We start from the raw sequence: 18613 nt of genomic DNA on the forward strand, positions 1-18613 counted from the left end.
GACAGCCACAAAAACAAACAAACAGAGCTGTCTTAGACAAAAACAATAACCATAACAACAAGAACCACAGGGGGTAAGCCATATCATACATAAATTAAAAAAAGAGAGATCATATATGATACATAGAGATAAGTGGGGGGAGTCCCCCTAGAGACAGTATCAACAGAAGCATCATATTATCTCACTTATGGTCCAACAGGCCCTTCAACACAATGGCAGTTAGTCTCGTACCAATATAAGTCAGGAATGGAGACCAGATTCTATAGAAAGCTTCAGTCATACATCTGGACCTATATGTTAAGTATTCCATGGGTAACATATCAAAAATAACTTTATGCCATCCAGCTATTGTGGGGGGTTTACAGTCCACTTCAGCAATATGTTCTTCCTTGCACAAAAAGTGAGAATAGAGAAGAGTCTTTTGGAATGTGCACTTTTAAGTTGTGTGTCTGCCAGTCCAAACAGTAGACACAACGGGTCTTTTTCGGGTTTGATGTCAAAAATTAGTTGTAGTCGGTTTTCTACATCTTGCCAGTATTTATCAATATATCGACAAGTCTTTAATTACATTTTTAGTTAAATATTACAGTTTTTCTCAGTCGCTTTGGTGCATTTCTCACATCACTATTTATTATTTGTCATCACATGTCATCCCCTTCCTCCCCACACCCTCACCCCTCTTCCAAGAGGCTGACCTTCCACTTCTGTGTCACAGTATTGTAGAAATGGTTCACACTATGTCCTGCTTGGTTCATTTATGCTTGTAAAGGGTTTATGGGTTTATGGGATTCAGCTCTGAGTGATTGTAGAGAAGTGGTCATTGGTTGCAACTAATGCTTCACACAGTCCTTCTCATCAGTGAAAGTTGAGGTTCACCTGAGAGAAATTATTCAATTTTAGGAGACATTTTCAGGAAAAAGAGGATTCTAAAAAATTTATAAAATTTGCTTAACAGATTTTGACAACTAGTTCAACATTTTTGTATGTAATTACTAAAGCGATGAAATGAGGACTATTCGTTTTGTATGGAATTACTTTTCAGCATTCACAAGTATAGTTCATTTTGACTGATATGACATAAGGAAATGATAATGTTTTAAAACAGCAGAGAGTTGTATGAAATCAATTGATGACTGTCCAAAAACATTAGCAATTTGTTGTAAGGAATAAGAAACTGCTACTATGATGTGCACAAAGGACTAAATGTTGTGGAGGTTGAACTAACTGTTGTGCAAATGTTTATAGTGATGTGAGAAATGCACCAAAGCGACTGAGAAAAACTGTAAATGAAAGATTTTTCACCTTACAGGTGATGCCTTTTAAAAGTCTTGTAAAAAATCTATGACCTGAGGCGGTGAATATTGTGACTTCCTGCAGTTCTCTGTGCGGCCTGCAGGGGGCAGAGGGGGCGCTCTGTTCCTCTGCTGGACGTTACCACGTACCGTACGGCGGCGCTGAGGGTGTGGACGTCCCCCAGCATTCAGTCTACCGGAGACAACATAACGCTGCTAATCACTCCTAACCGCATTACACCGCAACAGGCCAATATTCCCGGTAAGTTCACCGCCTTGGAGACACATTTAACATCAATTTGAACTGTTTAAATCACTAACTTTGATTGTTTGGTGCTCATCTAAGTCAAGTCAGCGTCAAAATGAGAGAAACGGAGACACTCCGCGGCGACAGGGCAGTTAGCTTGTTAGCCTGTGTCTCATTTTATCAACCAGAGGATGCTAATATGTGGAGCTAAAACACACGGTTGTGGGAACTGAAAGGAAAGCCAATAAACTTAAATAAGCTATGACTCAGTGTTAGCTAGACAGCAGTACAGCTATCCAGGCTGCTGAAAAGGCGATTGATTGATAAAGGTGAACTCATTACTCGTCACCCTGTTAAAATAATCGCCTAACTCATTTTTTCAAGTTTTGCAGGAAACACAAAAAACTTCACCAAAAGTGTAACATATGACATTTATTGATCATTTCACTCAAAAAGGATGTAACAAAGGATGGCTATTGGCATAGTAACAACACTGTGTGTAAAGTGTTTAACTTAAGAGAAATAAATGACAATTTTTGAACATGCCTTTGTGATTTAAGCAAGATATGGTAACACTTTATTTTGAAGGTGTCTACATAAGAGTCACACAAGCCTGTCAGAAACATGACATGACAAGTATCATAAGCATTAATGTTGCTTCAAAGTGTCATTAATGTCCATGACACATCCCATGTCATGTTTATGCTCATGTCACTCTTATGTAGACACCTTCAAAATAAAGTGTTACCATATCTTGCTTAAGTCACAAAGGCATGTTAAAAAAACTGCCTAAGTCACATTTTATTTTGACTTAGGCATAATAAATCCGCTTAAGTCACACACTTGACATAGGCCATTATCTTAAAGGGGTAAAATCACATGATCTGATCAACTGAGGATGTAGGTGATTTTATCATAGGTGGCCAGAGTCATGAGGGGATGATTTAGGAAAAAAAACAAAACAATTTTGACAAAAAATGACTTGGGCGATTATTTTAACAGGGTGATGACATCTTTGCTAGTGTCATGCTACCTTTATTAACACCATCACAATCTGTTGTCTTCTGTTATGGCTTGCAGTTATATTTTTATCTTATTAAGACAAAACATGAATGAGCCTAATCATATTTCAGGCTGTGTGAAATATGAGGAAGTATGTCACCCACACTATATCCTTTCCCTGTATCCATTGTATTCATTAAAAATGCCTAGCAGAATTGAAGAAAACTCAGGCCAACAACTTCATATTGCTTGTTTTGTTTGACTAGTTGTCCTAAACACTAATCTTAGTATAACATCAGACAGAAAAGCAGTAAATCCTCAAAATTGACAAGCTAGAATCAGGTATTATTTGACATTTCTGTTTGGTGAATGTTTTTCCATAAAGTTACATTTTCTGGCAATCAGCTAATTGATCAGTCAAATCATAATGTTAGTGTAAAATCAAAGAAAGAAGAAAGTGAAACATTAACATGACTTTGGATAAAGATATCTATCTACCTGTGGTGTGCAGGGTGCTAGTCACAACAGAGTGCTGTTAGTCACAATGCAGCTGCATACCCACCCAGTATTGTGGGCGGAAAGATTGCTCAACAACTTCCTTGTAGCTTGGAGTCTGGAATTGAGATCGAGCTGATAGAAAAAATTGTTAACACAGCAACTTTTCTTTTTGTGTCCCCCTTGTTCAGGGTTTCTGGAGTGCTGTTGGGCTTCTTTGATTGTGTCCCTCATGTTCCAGATGAGGGACTGATGCTGGCCGGGACCCTGCTGAACCCCTTGGGTCGCCTCTCGTATCTGTCCCAGTTCATTTCTGCATCTACTCCCACGGGTGCTCCTTAAGAGAAGGAGAAAGACACCAGCCAAAATGGATGATATCTTCACGCAGTGCCGGGAAGGCAATGCAGTGGCAGTTCGATTGTGGTTGGACAATACAGAGAATGACCTCAATCAAGGGTGAGCCAAAGTTTATTTATTAGTGATTTCTTGTCAGCAGGATGTTCTCTGTATCCATGGCTGATGAAATGCTAAATAAAAATCCACTCAAACTATTGAATGCTGTTACCAAACAGCAAACACACCTAATCTGCCCTACAAAGCAAAAAAGCAGTAACTACGCAGAGTGCAGAACTGAGAAAATGACTTTAAAGTTATCCTGTCATCCAGCCTAAGTAGTTGTAGGTAGATTATTGGACATGTGGCTGTTTTGTTACTTTATATTAGCTTATTATTTGTACATGTCAATCCTCATATTTAATTTTATATTTTACCCCTATTTTGCAGTTACTGTATTCTTGCTTTGTATTTCTTACCAAAAACGTGGCACCATACCAAGAAAAAAGGCAGTAGATTCTCTAAAAACTATTTTGCCACAATGGGCTCTGGGTGTGTTAGATACACTGTATTTGAAATAATTGGAACCATTTGTTTTCCTGAACATGGATATACTAATTTGACCATTTTAGGTCAATATTTTCCACCCGGAAGCTGTTCTGGTGCTGAAACAGATGCTTAAAGTCTCACATTGCTAAGCTGTACTTCACTAGGGCTTTTTGCAGTTACTGTACAAACGACTACCATTTTTCTCCAAAACGACGCACATTTGAGATAAGATGTTTTGTCACATAACAAAGGATGCCTTGAATGTCATGAAAATGATAATACTCATTTTTGACCAAAAATGCAGTTACTGCCTTTTTGCTTTGTAGGGCAGTAATCATGACTGCTCATTGCTCTTGTTGTTAGTAAAGATGTGTTAAAGTTGCCTGGTTAAAGCTGTAAGAATAATCACTTTTTATGCCATTATAGCAGTTATAAGTAGTATCATTAAAAAGTGAAAGCACAGTCTTGTTTTGACCAGTGTCATCGCTTACTTTAAATGTTGCATTCTCAAACTCAGTTCCTGCAGCAGGCTGGAAGCCCGCCTTTTTAGTCAGTCCCTAGTGGGATCATGGCCTGTGATTGAACCCATTTCCTTGTGGGCAGATGTTTATGTCCAGAATGCCAGCAGAGTAATTTAAAAGTGTGATGTTGGACAGGAAACTTGCTGTGATGGTAGAGTTAGGCACGCTCTCAGTTGTTGCTGCAATTAAAATTTCGGTCTTATGGAAATATAAATAAAGTTTGGACAAACTACATAGAATATGGCAGGCTTCTGTAAGATTTGACATGTTTATTCAACAAAATATCTCTTTGATAGTTACTGATCATCAGTCATTCTGGAGCTGCTTCTGTATCCTCAGCTGACTCTTTAAAGAAAAACTTGGCAGTGCTTGCCAGTAAAGCAGTGATGGCCACCCGGGGAGCTTCCCTTTTGGACTCCTCCGTCCTAGATTTAGGCTACTGGTATTTGTTTTTAGAGTAAATAAAGACAGATCCATTTAATTATGATTACTGTGTACACTGGAACTGCTCTCTTTTTGTCTTTTTTACTGTTTAGTACATTTATGGTATGAAGGTCGAGCACATTAAGAGCCTGTTGGATTGTTTTTTTTACCAGACAATGATTCATTTGCAAAAGGACACCGTGTTCAAGTGTCAGAAGTTTCAAAGAAACCAGTTGTTGCCTTTTTTATCTTGTTTGATTACTTAGTTAGTAATGTACTAACCCTGAAAACAGGGTTGTTTTGTTGCCTTCTGAGGCATTCAGATATCTCTCAGTACAGCATCATTTTTGGCTTGAAAGAGTCAATAGTTTTCATTTGGACTGGTCTTATGCAGTCCTTTTTTGAGGTATTTTTGCTGAAAAATGAAAGAAGGATTTATGCCTTTATTATATTTGTTGAAAATAGTTTTGAAGTACGATAATGTGCAAGATGTCAGCACATGCAAGCTGCCAAGTAGACTTTTTTTGGAGCGCATTTGTGGGCTTTTTGCCCCTTTTTAACTTAACCATGTGTGCAGAAATCAAGAGATTTATTCTCCTTTTTAAAGTCTGCATTGACTTTGTGTTTGCTCTCTTTTTCCATTCCTTTCATGCAATTCTACCTTAACTTCGAGGGTATGATTGCATGGAGCCAGTGTGGATCCATGCATTCCCTACATGTGACTCGTCCATTAGCTGATTACATGTCAAGTTCCTTTTTCCGGTTGATATATTTCCCCCACTGGGTGAAACAGTTATTTTTGTCTTTTCATTTCCTTACAAAACTTGTAATTCTTCCTGTCGTATATTTTAGTAAAGCCACAATATCTGAGCAGATCACATCCTCACTGTAATATATGCTGTGCTCCTTGATGATAGTGTGTTTACACTGATGTAACTCCCAGAGAGAGAGTAGTAGTGGAATGCTGAATCTCCTTACAAGGAATAACACACGGGCCTCGAGGGAACCATCTACCACCTACCAAAACTGAGAAAGAGGGGGAGGAGATTATTGTAGTGGGGCAGGACTCGAAGAGTTATGTGTGACGAGACAGAGGATCTTTGTGTGTGTGTGTGTGTGTGTGTGTGTGTGTGTGTGTAGGGGGGCAAATAGTGAATTTTTCAAAAGAGAAATGCACAGTAAGTCTGAGCAGAGCACGTCACCTTCCCCTCCTCCACTTTAGTGTTTCCTGTATTCGTCTCCCAGTGGTATTAGATAGCTCCACTCATTTCCCCTCAACATTTCCTCCAAGTTTAAAAGAGCTAATTGCTAAGGAGAAGTTTAATTCTCCTAAATATTTACAATAGAGCCATCCTCCCTGGTCATCTCTGAATATGTTTTATACTTCCTCTTTAGCAGCTTGTGCATAATGCTAGTATGAGTTATAGTTTTGAGTTGGCAGCTAGCATGAATAATAATCTTTTTTTTCCCTTTAAATTTGTATGTAGAGCTAAAACAAAGCTGGTTAATCGATTTCTCTAGGGCTGCAACTGACTATTAATTTCTCAAATAATACAGTCATGGAAAAAAATTATTAGACCACCCTTGTTTTCTTCAATTTCTTGTTAATTTTAATGCCTGGTACAACTAAAGGTACAATTGTTTGGACAAATATAATGATAACAACAAAAATAGCTCATAAGAGTTTATTTGAAGAGCTGATATCTAGCCATTTTCCATGGTTTTCTTGATAATAACCAAAATCGTTATCAAGAAAACCATGGAAATGGCTAGATATCAGCTCTTAGATTAAGCTCTTATGGGCTATTTTTGTTGTTATCATTATATTTGTCCGAACAATTGTACCTTTACTTGTACCAGGCATTAAAATTAACAAGAAATTGAAGAAAACAATGGTCTACATTTTTTTTCCATGACTGTAGATCACAATTTTGTCTATAAAATGTCAGTTAATAGTGAAAAAAATCTCATAATGTTTTCCCAAAGTCCAAGGTGATTCTTCAGATTCTTTGTTTTGGTCCAAACATCAAGCCGAAACAAAATATATTCCATTTCTGTCAAAAGAAAAGCAGCAAAATTTTAAAGTTTAGATTTAGAGTGTGTTTGGCCTTTTTTGTTTGATAATAGTGAATCATTTTAGTTTTCTCTACAAAATAGTCGCAGTTGAATTTTATGAAGATTGATTCATTTGAATAATCGGCGAGTTGTTGCATACCAATTAGCTCAACAGAAAATTAATTGGCAACAATACTAACAATTGATTGGTAGTTAATCGTTTGTTTCAGCCTCTCAAATGTGCAGATTTACTGCTTTTCCTTTTGTTATTATAAAGGGAATCCAGTATGTTTGGGGTTTAGACTATTGGTCAGACGGACAGGTTTCTCCCCCAGGAAATTGTATGTTTTTCAATTAGAAACATGCAAATTGTCACCATTTTGGACCATTACTTATAGCATATCTGTGTAGTAAATGTTTTGAAAAGCTAGAGCAGACAATATGCAACACCAAAAACCTTAACAATAATACCTGCAAAAGAAGTCCACTGGGGAGCAACTACTACCATTAGATCTGGAAAAAGTTGTAATTACTTTTGATGGTTTCCACATTGATTTTACATTAATTCCATTCACTGTATAGTGCTCAAAATGTTCTGGCTGCTGTGCCTACGCCTCATAATGGAAGGAAAAAAGCTCTGCGGACTGAGGTCAATGCTCTTGTGATTTCTTTGGCCTGTGAGTGTGTAATCGTGGCTTTGATGGCTATCTGTATTTAGCCTCCTCTGTAAATGCACGTCCTAAAGAAGCCCGGTAAATGTGCGAATAACAGTTTGAGCGGAACACTTTTCATTTCACTCATGATTGTTCCGGACAGACAAGCAGCACTTCTTTTTATGGAGTTTACCATGTTGTTCAAGCTGAGGCTGCTTGTTTGGGAAAGAGGTCGATTTACAGTGTGAATACTGATTTTATATATAACCTCTTCGGTGGGAGCAACAGCATGAGACCTCAGTCAGTACTAGTGCAAGGAGACAGTGGTCTCAAGACTTGTTGGAGCAGGTTGTAATGGTGTTGGCAGTTTTTGTGAACGAGCCAACACATATTATTGGGTATGCTTACGGCTCTGCTAATCTCACTCACTTATTTCTACAATCCTGACAGAACAATTGACTTTAACTATACCCTCTTGAGGAATTTAGGATAGGTCTTTGTTCATAATGGGTTTCGGGTGACATCTCTAATTTGCAGCTATTGGAAAAGGATTCAGACTTAATGACCATCTGAAATTATCAGAACAATAACAAATGTTTTCTTAATCTGCGGATATTGTATCGACCACACAAATGCATGGTGTATGGATTTCCTGATCAAATGTTTTTGGCCCTGGTCACGACCAGACTTTTCATATTGGTTATCTGCTGATATTGAGTCTGTTCTGATACTATATATTTACTTCAAGATGATTAAACTGTTATGTATCTGGCACACTACGTAATCTGGCATACCTTGTATTTCATTTGATACAAATAGGCCTACAAAAGTTACTGGTGTAAAATAAGGTTTATAGGCTAAATTTCAATATCCATCAATAGGAAATCAATAAAAGTTTACTTGGAGAGTGCAACTTCTGAAACTGACTTGATGCAATCTGCAATAGAAAAGACAAGTTACTCTGTTGGGCAACAATCAATCCACTTGTGATTGTACAGTGATGTTACAGAGTGAGTTTTCTTTCCCCACAAGTGATGTTCAGCAACACAACCAGCTGATTTGGACAAAAACCAGTGCAATAAGGTAAAGAAGTGATCAGCTGGGGTGATCCAAGTGAGCTTTACTTTACTGCGGATATTGTTGGCAATGACTAGCTCTTAGTGCCATTCATTCTGCACTTCTCATGGGCTGTATGATCAGCAGTATTTTATTGAGCATAAAATGTTTTGTTGACTCTTCATAAGGTGACAGAATAAAGAATTGAACTGTAAGATAGAAATAATACAAACGTTATTTTCTCTCTTGTAAAAAAATTGTTGTTCTTTTCTGTGAATTCAGCTTTCCCTCCTCCGGGTCTTGTTATGTGACCTGGCGGGGATGTCGGGGCAGAGACATACAGGGTGCAGACAGGGGCTCTTCCTCTGGCTTTTCCGTCTGCCAAACTGAGCACTGTTGGCAGGTGGAAGTGCCTGAAATAAATTACCGCAGCCAGTGTGGAGGGGGTGAGAAGGAGAAAACCCTGGCACTCAAGTGCCTTTGGGTTGTGGGGATAAAGCTAGCTTAAAGGGAAAATCTATCCTATAAAAAGGGCCCCTGAATAAAAACACACTCACACAAACAGGGGCTTGAGTCTCACTTCATGTGTTGGTAGTAGGCAAAAATAACAAATAGCAGATGCAACTAATTGTTGTTGATTAATGTGTTATTTTCTCTGATGATCGATTGGTCTTTAAAATGACCGATTGTGAATGAATGTAAATTAGTTTTCCCCAGAGTCCAAGGTGGCGTCTTTAGATGTGTTGTTATGAAATGGTCACTAAATCAAAGCTTCACATTGGAGAAGCTAAAAAATTGAGAATTACTGGAGTATTCTATTTATAAAAGACAAACAATCAACTTTCAAAGTAAAATTGTTTTATGTTTATTAACTTATTGATGAATCAACTCATCGTTTCAGCTCTTTTCCTAAACAGACCTGAGCTTAACACAGAAAACTAATAAAATCCTTTAAGTGAGGCCGTGGGGAGTTTTTCTCTCTTAAACTTGAGGCTAATTAGTTTTCAAGATTTGGCCTTTTGGTCTGAGAGGAAATTGCTCTCAGAGCAGATCTGCTGCGACTGCGGCAGGTCACCCAGATGCACAGAATGATGTGTGTTGTGGGACTGAGGCTCTCTGTGGGGCTCTTGATGCTGTTTTGAGCAGAGCTCTGCAGGATGTGTGAATACAAGCCAGTGAATTGATTGCAGGGGGGCAGAGGGTTCAGATTCCTGCAGAATCATAATACTCCCTCAGTTCTCACATCACATTATTATGCTGTCGGCCGACTTGTAATTTCAGAGCAAGTGCATAACTTTATTATCTGGAGGATTGTGCTGTGTCTTGGCACAAACAATAAAGCTCACATGAGGAAGGAAAATGCGGTAAATCATCAGTGCAGTCCAGCTGTTTCAGGGGGAAGATGGATCTGAATGAGCAGAGAACTTAGTATGAGGAGGAGGTGACTACAAGCAGGCAGGGAGGGCAGAGAAATGTCACAATCACACACAGCAGCTGGAGTGCGTGCGTGCGCGGCGCTGCTGAAGGAAGTCTCACTGCGCCTTATAAGGACTGCAACAAATGCTCGGCCTACCGTTTTGTTTTGTTTCCAGCCTTTTCCTGATTGACTCTCTGTCACTCAGCTCTTTCTGTGTCTTAATCTCTTCAGCCTTTATCACTTTTTCTCTGAGGAGGTACTCCATCAGTCACTCTGCCATGTAATCGAGGCCACTGTCCTACATGTGTCGCTGCCAGTGTCCCTGAGACAAAGAGGAACGATGAGCAACAGAGGCCTATTAGATGTTGTCACGGTCAGAGTTGCATCAACTTCTCTTTTTCTGTGAAGATGACAGAAGTACAGTTGAACAGCTTGCTCATTATGTGCTCTCAAATGCAAGTGTCATAGCACTGAAAAGCCTAAAACAACTTAATGCTTTAGTTTCAAATAAATACACTTTATCAGTTCATTAGGCACAGCTAGCTAAAACAAATGTAGTCTAATACAACAATCCTGCAGTAAAACCTAACTTAATAAAAAGTTAAGTTTGTGTTTCAGAGAGGTGTTAATTCATTCATTCAATTTTCTAATATGATATGAAGAAAATCAAATACCTCATTATGAATAGTGTGATGAAACATTGGGGTTGGTGCCTTCACAAAATATTAACTTTTAGATTTAGATTTTTAGATTAGATTTTTGAAAAATAGTCATATTTTGATATTATGACTAAAACGGTAAAGGCAACAATAACACAGCTAGAACAGTTCAGAAAATGACTTAACTTTGCAGAAATTACGCCTTTAAAACAGGAAAATACTCTGATATTCAATACCTAAGATGACATCTGGTCTCATTACGATGTTAATATAATATTCATATATAGCCCAGCCTTAGTGGAGTCCTAATACAGGTAAGATTTAGTGCGGGACGGTTGTTTAGTTTATTATTAGGTATACCTAATGCATTACAAGTGTATTTTTAGAGTTTAATGAACTTGAAGAGCTCTGACAGGCACTCAGTCTGTATACAATGCTGTTGGCCAAGAAAAATGGCTTATTGAACTGATATTTTTAACGTTGACCACCCAGTTTTTCTCTGGAATGCACACTTGTTTTCCTTTTTTGAGAAGTGATATTTTGATTGTCAAAGCAAATGGATGCTCCAAAAAACAGTCCCAGTCTGTTACTGTTGGTCTTATGCCAGTTTTACCACAGAGTTGTTTTCAGTGAAGAGCTTCATGTGGATAACCGAGGGACCGAAGTTGCTGGTGTACTTTATTCCCCCTCATGTCAAACTTAGCAACTTTTCCTGTCCGTCCTGCAGTTTTTCTAAGTCCTTGCTGTGCTGAAGGTTTTTTGTGAAACCTGTGCTGAATATGAATTCTGCTCTCTGACTGCAGAGATGACCACGGCTTCAGCCCTCTCCACTGGGCCTGCAGAGAGGGCCGCTCCAGCGTGGTGGACATGCTCATCATGAGAGGGGCTCGCATTAACGTCATGAACCGTGGAGACGACACGCCTCTGCACCTGGCCTCCAGTCATGGACATCGTGACATCGTGGGAAAGGTAGGATTCATGTCAATACAGGGACATGCACACAGTGATGCTGGAAATGGATTCTTTGGTCAACCTGTAAGACCGCTATGAAACTCTTCTGATGATGATCAAAATATGAGCTACTTCCATGTCATTCTAACATGACTTCATGACTTCATGGTCTATTTGTCAGTATAGAGCCCGAGCTGTAATCTGGCTCTAATCTCTCCTTTGCACAAAGGTGTTAAAATCTCACTTGCCACAATGAGGATATATCTCTTCAAGTTTGCTTCATAAACAGGATATTATGAAACCAAATGATGTCATCTGAACAGCAATTACAGATACAAAGGTCCTGTCTGTTCTTGCAGATCCACCATAAGCAATTTTAGACTGCAGAGAGAGCTGAGGGAGGCATAATAATTTGTCAGTGTCGAGGAAGAATTTATGTTTCAGTGGCTGCAAGTATGATTATAAAGCCTGCTTAGTACTACACTTGTTAACAAGCTATTTATGATGTGAAATAAATAGTTATTTCCCCGAAATATCTTTATTATTCCTTTACTACTTCAGGGACAGCAAGTTTGCCATCATTATTCATCAAAATAATTGATCCTTTAAAAGCACAATCAGTAGCAATTCAGCCAGCAGTACGGGGATCCATCACTGAGAGTCTGTGTCTGCACAAGCTCCCATGCAGCATGAAAAACATCACCTGCAGGATGGATCACATGGGTGGACTGCATGTCCTGTTTAGAAGCTTTGTAATCCACTCATTTTGGTTTGGAGATGCACTATGCATCATGCATATTTAGTGTCAGAAAAAAATACGAGGATATCTTGTATCTAAGTGTATCGTATGCCATAATGTGAGGCCTCTGTTCCAGGGAGTCTGATTTAGAATTGCTGCCAGGCAGTTATTGAGTTTAATGTTAGGCATGTCTCAATACCTCTGGTATGTGTCCACAGGCAAGACAATCTGCCATGATTTTTGTTGGCAGCATTAACACTCATCCCTGTATACAGCCCAAACAAGATCTGACCAGCCTTGTTTTGCGTTGAATCATTTGTTTCTGCTTCTCTTTCAGCTGATCCAGTGCAAAGCAGACACAAATGCAGCCAATGAACACGGGAACACACCACTGCATTACGCCTGCTTCTGGGGCCAAGACCTAGTGGCTGAGGTTAGTGCGCCCCCTGGTGGTATCATAAGGGACCCAAAATCATAAGTTTACCCAAAATCAAAAATGCGCGTTTTCACCTTCTCAATAATGCTATTTATCAATCTAGATTGTTTTGGTGTGAGGTAAACTGAAAAATAAGTATTGTTGATTTTGGGATGAACTGTCCCTTTAAAACTGAGTCCTATCTGTTTTTTATGTGAAATTGATATCATTATAAACTATTAAACTACTGTCACCAATCTGTCCCTTAACCCAGGATCTTGTGACTAATGGGGCTCAGGTGAGCATCTGTAACAAATATGGGGAAACTCCTCTGGACAAAGGCAAACCTCACCTGCGTGAACTCCTCAGAGGTATCCTGTCTCTCCATTACCACTTGCATTTCTGATTTTCCTTGGGTTTAATTTTCTCATCGCAAACTATCCCTCCATCACACAGAAAAGGCTGAGAAAATGGGACAGAACTTGACGAAAATTCCCTTCAAGGACACGTTCTGGAAAGGCACCACCAGAACTCGACCCCGTGAGTCCCACACACACATAGACCAGTTTATTAGCTGACCACTTTCCATCAGGCGGTTTGGTTATACCGCTGCATGAAAGGGAAAAATGTTCCTGGCCTCCCTAACAGCCTTAATGTGGTGTTTGAAATTTCCACTGCTTTTTCGTCTGTTTAGTTTTGTGCTAAATTTTGCTTGAATAATGGGGCTTTTGTCTAAACTCCTTTCTGTTTTTAGGGAACGGCACTTTGAACAAACTTGCCGGCATCGACTACAAACAGCTCTCTTTCCTGTCAAAAATAAACGAGAACCAGTCTGGAGAGGTACTTCTGATCTTATTCTGTTCGCATACTGACTGGTTATGCAAAGGTACACGTTATTCATCCCACCTTTTCTATATTTAATTCTTGTCTGTAGCTGTGGCAAGGGCGCTGGCAAGGAAATGAGATTGTTGTGAAGGTGCTAAAGGTTCGTGACTGGACCACGAGGAAAAGCAGAGACTTCCATGAGGAATATCCCAAACTCAGGTGATTATTTAATCCTGACTTTTCTATAGCCTCTTTGTTCTGTGCTGTTGTGGTCACTCATTTGTCTGTTTGCATTGTGTTAAGCCAAACTTTAAGTATTATTTATTTTTGGATTGCATCTCACATGAGCCGTATGTTTGTGTCAAATCCTCCGTGGATTTGTCCCTTTTTGTATGTCTGTCTGTCTGTCTGTCTGTCTGTCTTTCTGTCTGTCTGTCTGTCTGTCTCTCTCCCCTGTCCCTCCCTCTTGGGCTCCATCCCAGGATATTTTCCCACCCGAATGTCCTACCCATGTTGGGAGCATGTCAGTCTCCTCCCGCCCCTCACCCCATCATCATCACACACTGGATGCCTTATGGCTCCCTCTACAACGTGCTGCATGAAGGCACCAGTGAGTACTTCTACTCCGGTCACAAAGTCTGTACTTGACACCGTTTTTTGGTGGTTTGCAGGATTTTGTGATTTATTACACTTATGCATTTGCCATTATGTTGCCATCACTTTTTGTACAGTTGCAATTTCACTGTCATCCTGTTATGTGTTGGATGTAAGGTTGGCTGAAACCTGTTATGATTTGTCCCTCATCCTTCTGTCAGACTTCGTGGTGGACCAGACGCAGGCGGTGAAGTTTGCGCTGGACATTGCTTGTGGAATGGCCTTCTTACACACACTGGAACCCATGATCCCTCGCCACTATCTCAACAGCAAGAGTGTTATGGTAAGAAGTAGTTGTGGTTTCAGCAAAGCTTCCAGGATCATTAACCCCCTGGACCTCAAAACCTGCTCTGAAAAGCATGTTTTCTTTCAAAAAACATAGAAAGAAGCTGTAAAAACAAGCGTTATCGTTGGATTTTCAAATTCCCAACGGCCATTGAACAGATCATGTGTGACGAGTGGTTCTATCAGTAACCAAAGTAACCAAATTTGAGCTTTAAATATTGATCTTTCATTAAAATCACTTCATTCATCATGTCTCATTTAAACATTTCCAAAAGTGAACTGTTTGCACTAACTAAATCCTGAAAAGCACATTTAATTCTGTGCTGCTTAGCCAAGCCATGACAAACAGTGATGTGACAAATATTCAGAGAAATGGTTCTGAACAGTTGGCTGTTTACAGAGAGCAGAGAGGACAAGAAGCATTGTAAAAATAGAAATAGTTCAATATGTACAGCATGCGGAGCCCCCATTTTCCCGATGTTGACACATGTGGCAACTTGGAAAAACATAGTCTAATTTTTGTGAAATAAATTGCCTAAGAAATTCAACTTGTAGTACATGGATCTACTAAACAAAAAAGTCATGTTTAAAGTCTTCTACTTCTAGCCATGATTGTGCTGTTTCTTACAGTGAAAAACAAGGCCACAGTGAGTAAAATGTGACAGGCGCAAAGAAAAATGCTCTAAAACTGCCTGGGGTTCAGAGGGTTAATGTGTGAACTGACCTATCAAAAGAAATGGTGTTGCCTTAAAAAAGAACAGAAAACTGCAGAAGAAGGAAGTGATGCCTGTCACACTTTGAAGTGACATCTCAGTCTGTGTCCCTTGTTTCCACAGATAGATGAAGACATGACAGCCAGGATCAGCATGGCAGACGTCAAGTTCTCCTTCCAGTGTCCTGGCAGGATGTACTCGCCTGCATGGGTAGCCCCCGAGGGTAGGCATCACTCATACAGCACAGATCCAAAGTGACAGCTGAAACCACACAAGCTCGAGCGTGAATGATGGATGCAGGGGAGTCCAGACTGTCTCAGAACTAAATGTAATCTGCAGCTGATTTCCCCTTGAGATACAGTCAAAGCCGAGCAAGTTGGAAACATAAACTGATTACTAAATATGAAAAGAACCAGGGAACATTGGCAGCAGTGACACAAATAGTAACAGCAGTTTCAATACCAGTTTCTTCTTTTCTTTCTTCTGCTGTCCAAAGATTGTTTCAAAATGTAACAACATTTTGGGAGAGGTAAATTGTGTATACAAGAGCAATGGAAAATGTGTCATGAAGAGACATGAGAGTAAATAGAAAAGAAATCAATAAGGTTTAGAATAAAACTCATTCTGTTTTTTCTCTCCACTAAATCTGGCTATAAGGGCCTCACATATTGAATTAATATAATTGAATGAACACATTTTTCTGAAGACTAAAAGGAAATAAACATTTTTTTCAATAACATAAATGTCATTTTCTATATCTATCCACACCTGTATTGTGGGGTGTTCAGGAAGTAATCAGTGTTGTGTGGGCACTTTTTTTATAAGCAAATATTAATTTATTCGTCAGGATGCCTTTCCTGAATTTTTCATTAAGAATAATTTGAAAATTGCAAGGGCAGATCAAAGTTTGCTTTTAAGTGTTTTTTGAAACTTTGTAAGGAGCACGATGGCAGGGACTGTATGGGATACAGGAGCTTTGTTGCCATAGAAACAACCTCCATACAGTCTACGGTTGTGGGGAGTGAGCTATGAAAGTGAAAGCACAGAGAGGATTGCTATTGATAACACAAGTGCACAGATTTGATAAGAGGAAGAATTTTAATAGGTCTTATCTTCAGCAGGGATGTCTTTGTGTCATTTAAACTCTCTAACACAGCAGGGAAAGAGCAAGTGTTTAACAAGTAAAATACATTTAATGCAGAATCCTGCATTTCAAAACAAATCGTCTCTTTGCGCACCTAGTGTGCAGTCTTGTGCTCAGCCGGGCCTGTTCAGTGTGTTTGCTCAGCGTAACCTTCACTTGTTGCTCTTTGTGATCTGCAGCCCTGCAGAAGAAGCCAGAAGAGATCAACCGTCGGTCAGCAGACATGTGGAGCTTTGCCATCCTGCTGTGGGAGTTGGTGACCAGAGAAGTGCCGTATGCTGACCTCTCCAACATGGAAATAGGCATGAAGGTTAGCAGAGCTAAATTAAATTACCAGCTGATAAACTATTTCTCAAGCTTGATTGCATTCAAGAATATCTGTTCTAGGTTACCAAACATCTGTCTATTTTGGTTCTCAGGTTGCCTTGGAGGGTTTGAGGCCCACTATCCCCCCTGGCATTTCACCCCACATTTGCAAGCTCATGAAAATATGCATGAACGAAGACCCAGCAAAGAGGCCCAAATTTGACATGATTGTGCCAATTCTGGAAAAAATGCAGGACAAGTGAAAAAGCTCCTCTGCCCTCCTGTATTGAACCATTGAATTGGGGGATATCTTTCCCTGTTCTCACTCTGATATGGTGGTGTGGTGCTTACCAGTATTGCCTTAAACTCTTACTCTACCGCTGCATTCAACGCCACTGTAGCTTCTGCTTCTGAGACGAATCAGCAGCTGTCCCTTCTTTATGTTTTTTTTTTCTTTTTTCAATGTGATATCAAGTTTTTATTAGTGTCTTCATCTTCGTCACTGATCCGCTGATGCTGTCTTTGCAGGAGCTTAATATTGACTGTTTATCTTGTAAACTGTAATTACGTGGACTGAGTACAATCTTCTAGACTGAATAACCTGTGGAGGTCAGCATGACAGTCTGCTGCATTGCTTCAGTGGATTTAAGGCCTTATTTTTCTTATCTGAAGTGGGCTCACTACTAAAAAGTCACTGTACGGGAACTGCTCCTCTATAATGGTGGCTCTTAATAAAACAAATAACATATTAACTCAAAGCTTGTCTTGTGGGAAAACAGTTAATGTTTGTTGTGTTAGCAACAAACTGTATGCAGCTGGGCAAGCATGACAAATGTGTGAAACCAAGCATTTAAACAACATGTAAGATTGAGAAAATGTATATGAATGAGTGGTGCCTGTGAGAGTACTAGCAGTGTTGTGATGTGTCGAGCTTGACCTGCTGACAAGATGTTAAACTGGCCATAGAAACTTTATTTTCAGAGCAGCAAAAATGTCAGTTGATCATTGCAATTTTGGGAAGATTACTTTCAAAATGCATTGAAGATTGATGCTTTTCTCTTGTTAATTGCAATAATGTCATGTAATGAACTAGATTACTCAAATGTATAACTGTAATCTAGTTTATTTTATTTTCCCTTCAAAGTATTTTATGATCGAATGATCATGGTTTCCTTTTCAAGATGTCTAAAAGTGTTTGCGCTCAAGTGTTATCTTCATGTTGAATACTGGCAATCTGTTTAATCCAACATGTAATACCTTGTACTGCAACTCAGTGTAATTTATTCATGAGTATCACAGGTACAGTTATGTTTCTTTTGTTTTGTTGTTGAGTGCGAGGACTGCCTTTCCTCTCAATTTTATGGCTGCATCAGAAGCAGCTGCCAACAGAAGGTGACTGGGACATTAAGGGGTGGTGTTAAACAGCCTGTCATACTGTTTTCTTATTTGTTTGTTTTTTATTGTTTTGTTCCTCTACATTGCTTCTGACTTAATATCAATCTCATGGGTTGGTTCTTCTACCTGCATCGTCTCTGTGCCTCCACCAGCTTGCTTGTTTGTGCTGAATCACAGGTTGAAGCCAAAATCAAGAATGACTTATACAAATGTATGTATTTATATATAAGTATATTAAAAAGGAAAATATGGGCAACTTGATTGTGTGAATTTATAGTGATGCTTTTGGGTAATTTGGAAAAAGTGTAAACTTTCCAAATGAATTACAATTACAAGAACGACATGTGAAACACGAGCATTAAAAAGCAATATCAGTAGCAGGCCAATATTTAACTGATATTTAATTCTGCATACATTAGTGCTTTGGTGACCTTTTTTTGTCAGGTTGAATTTCTTAATATAACTAGAATTAGCAACAGAAAAG

The 18613-nt window shown here is 39.2% G+C and overlaps 1 protein-coding gene across 1 annotated transcript; it reads left to right on the plus strand.

The window, feature by feature from the left end:
- The first annotated feature begins 1436 nt into the window (after positions 1 to 1436).
- Positions 1437 to 18390, plus strand: LOC131970472 (integrin-linked protein kinase). Its single transcript, XM_059331871.1, has 13 exons — positions 1437 to 1554; positions 3228 to 3492; positions 11506 to 11671; positions 12730 to 12825; positions 13082 to 13178; positions 13264 to 13347; positions 13562 to 13647; positions 13742 to 13851; positions 14115 to 14242; positions 14448 to 14569; positions 15408 to 15507; positions 16608 to 16738; positions 16848 to 18390. Exons 2-13 carry the CDS (start codon positions 3404 to 3406, stop codon positions 16995 to 16997), a joined length of 1359 nt encoding a protein of 452 aa, XP_059187854.1. The 5' UTR covers positions 1437 to 1554; positions 3228 to 3403; the 3' UTR covers positions 16998 to 18390.
- Positions 18391 to 18613: the final 223 nt, after the last annotated feature.

Source organism: Centropristis striata, chromosome 4 (assembly GCF_030273125.1).
Source record: "Centropristis striata isolate RG_2023a ecotype Rhode Island chromosome 4, C.striata_1.0, whole genome shotgun sequence".
In the NCBI taxonomy this organism is placed as follows: Eukaryota; Metazoa; Chordata; class Actinopteri; order Perciformes; family Serranidae; genus Centropristis; species Centropristis striata.

Excerpts from the sequence above, each read along its gene's own strand:
- LOC131970472 (XM_059331871.1), top strand. The coding sequence starts at position 3,404 with ATGGATGATATCTTCACGCAGTGCCGGGAAGGCAATGCAGTGGCAGTT. Across the intron at positions 13,648-13,741 it reads ACGAGAACCAGTCTGGAGAG|CTGTGGCAAGGGCGCTGGCA; the intron begins GTACTTCTGATC and ends TCTTGTCTGTAG. Across the intron at positions 15,508-16,607 it reads TGCATGGGTAGCCCCCGAGG|CCCTGCAGAAGAAGCCAGAA; the intron begins GTAGGCATCACT and ends TGTGATCTGCAG.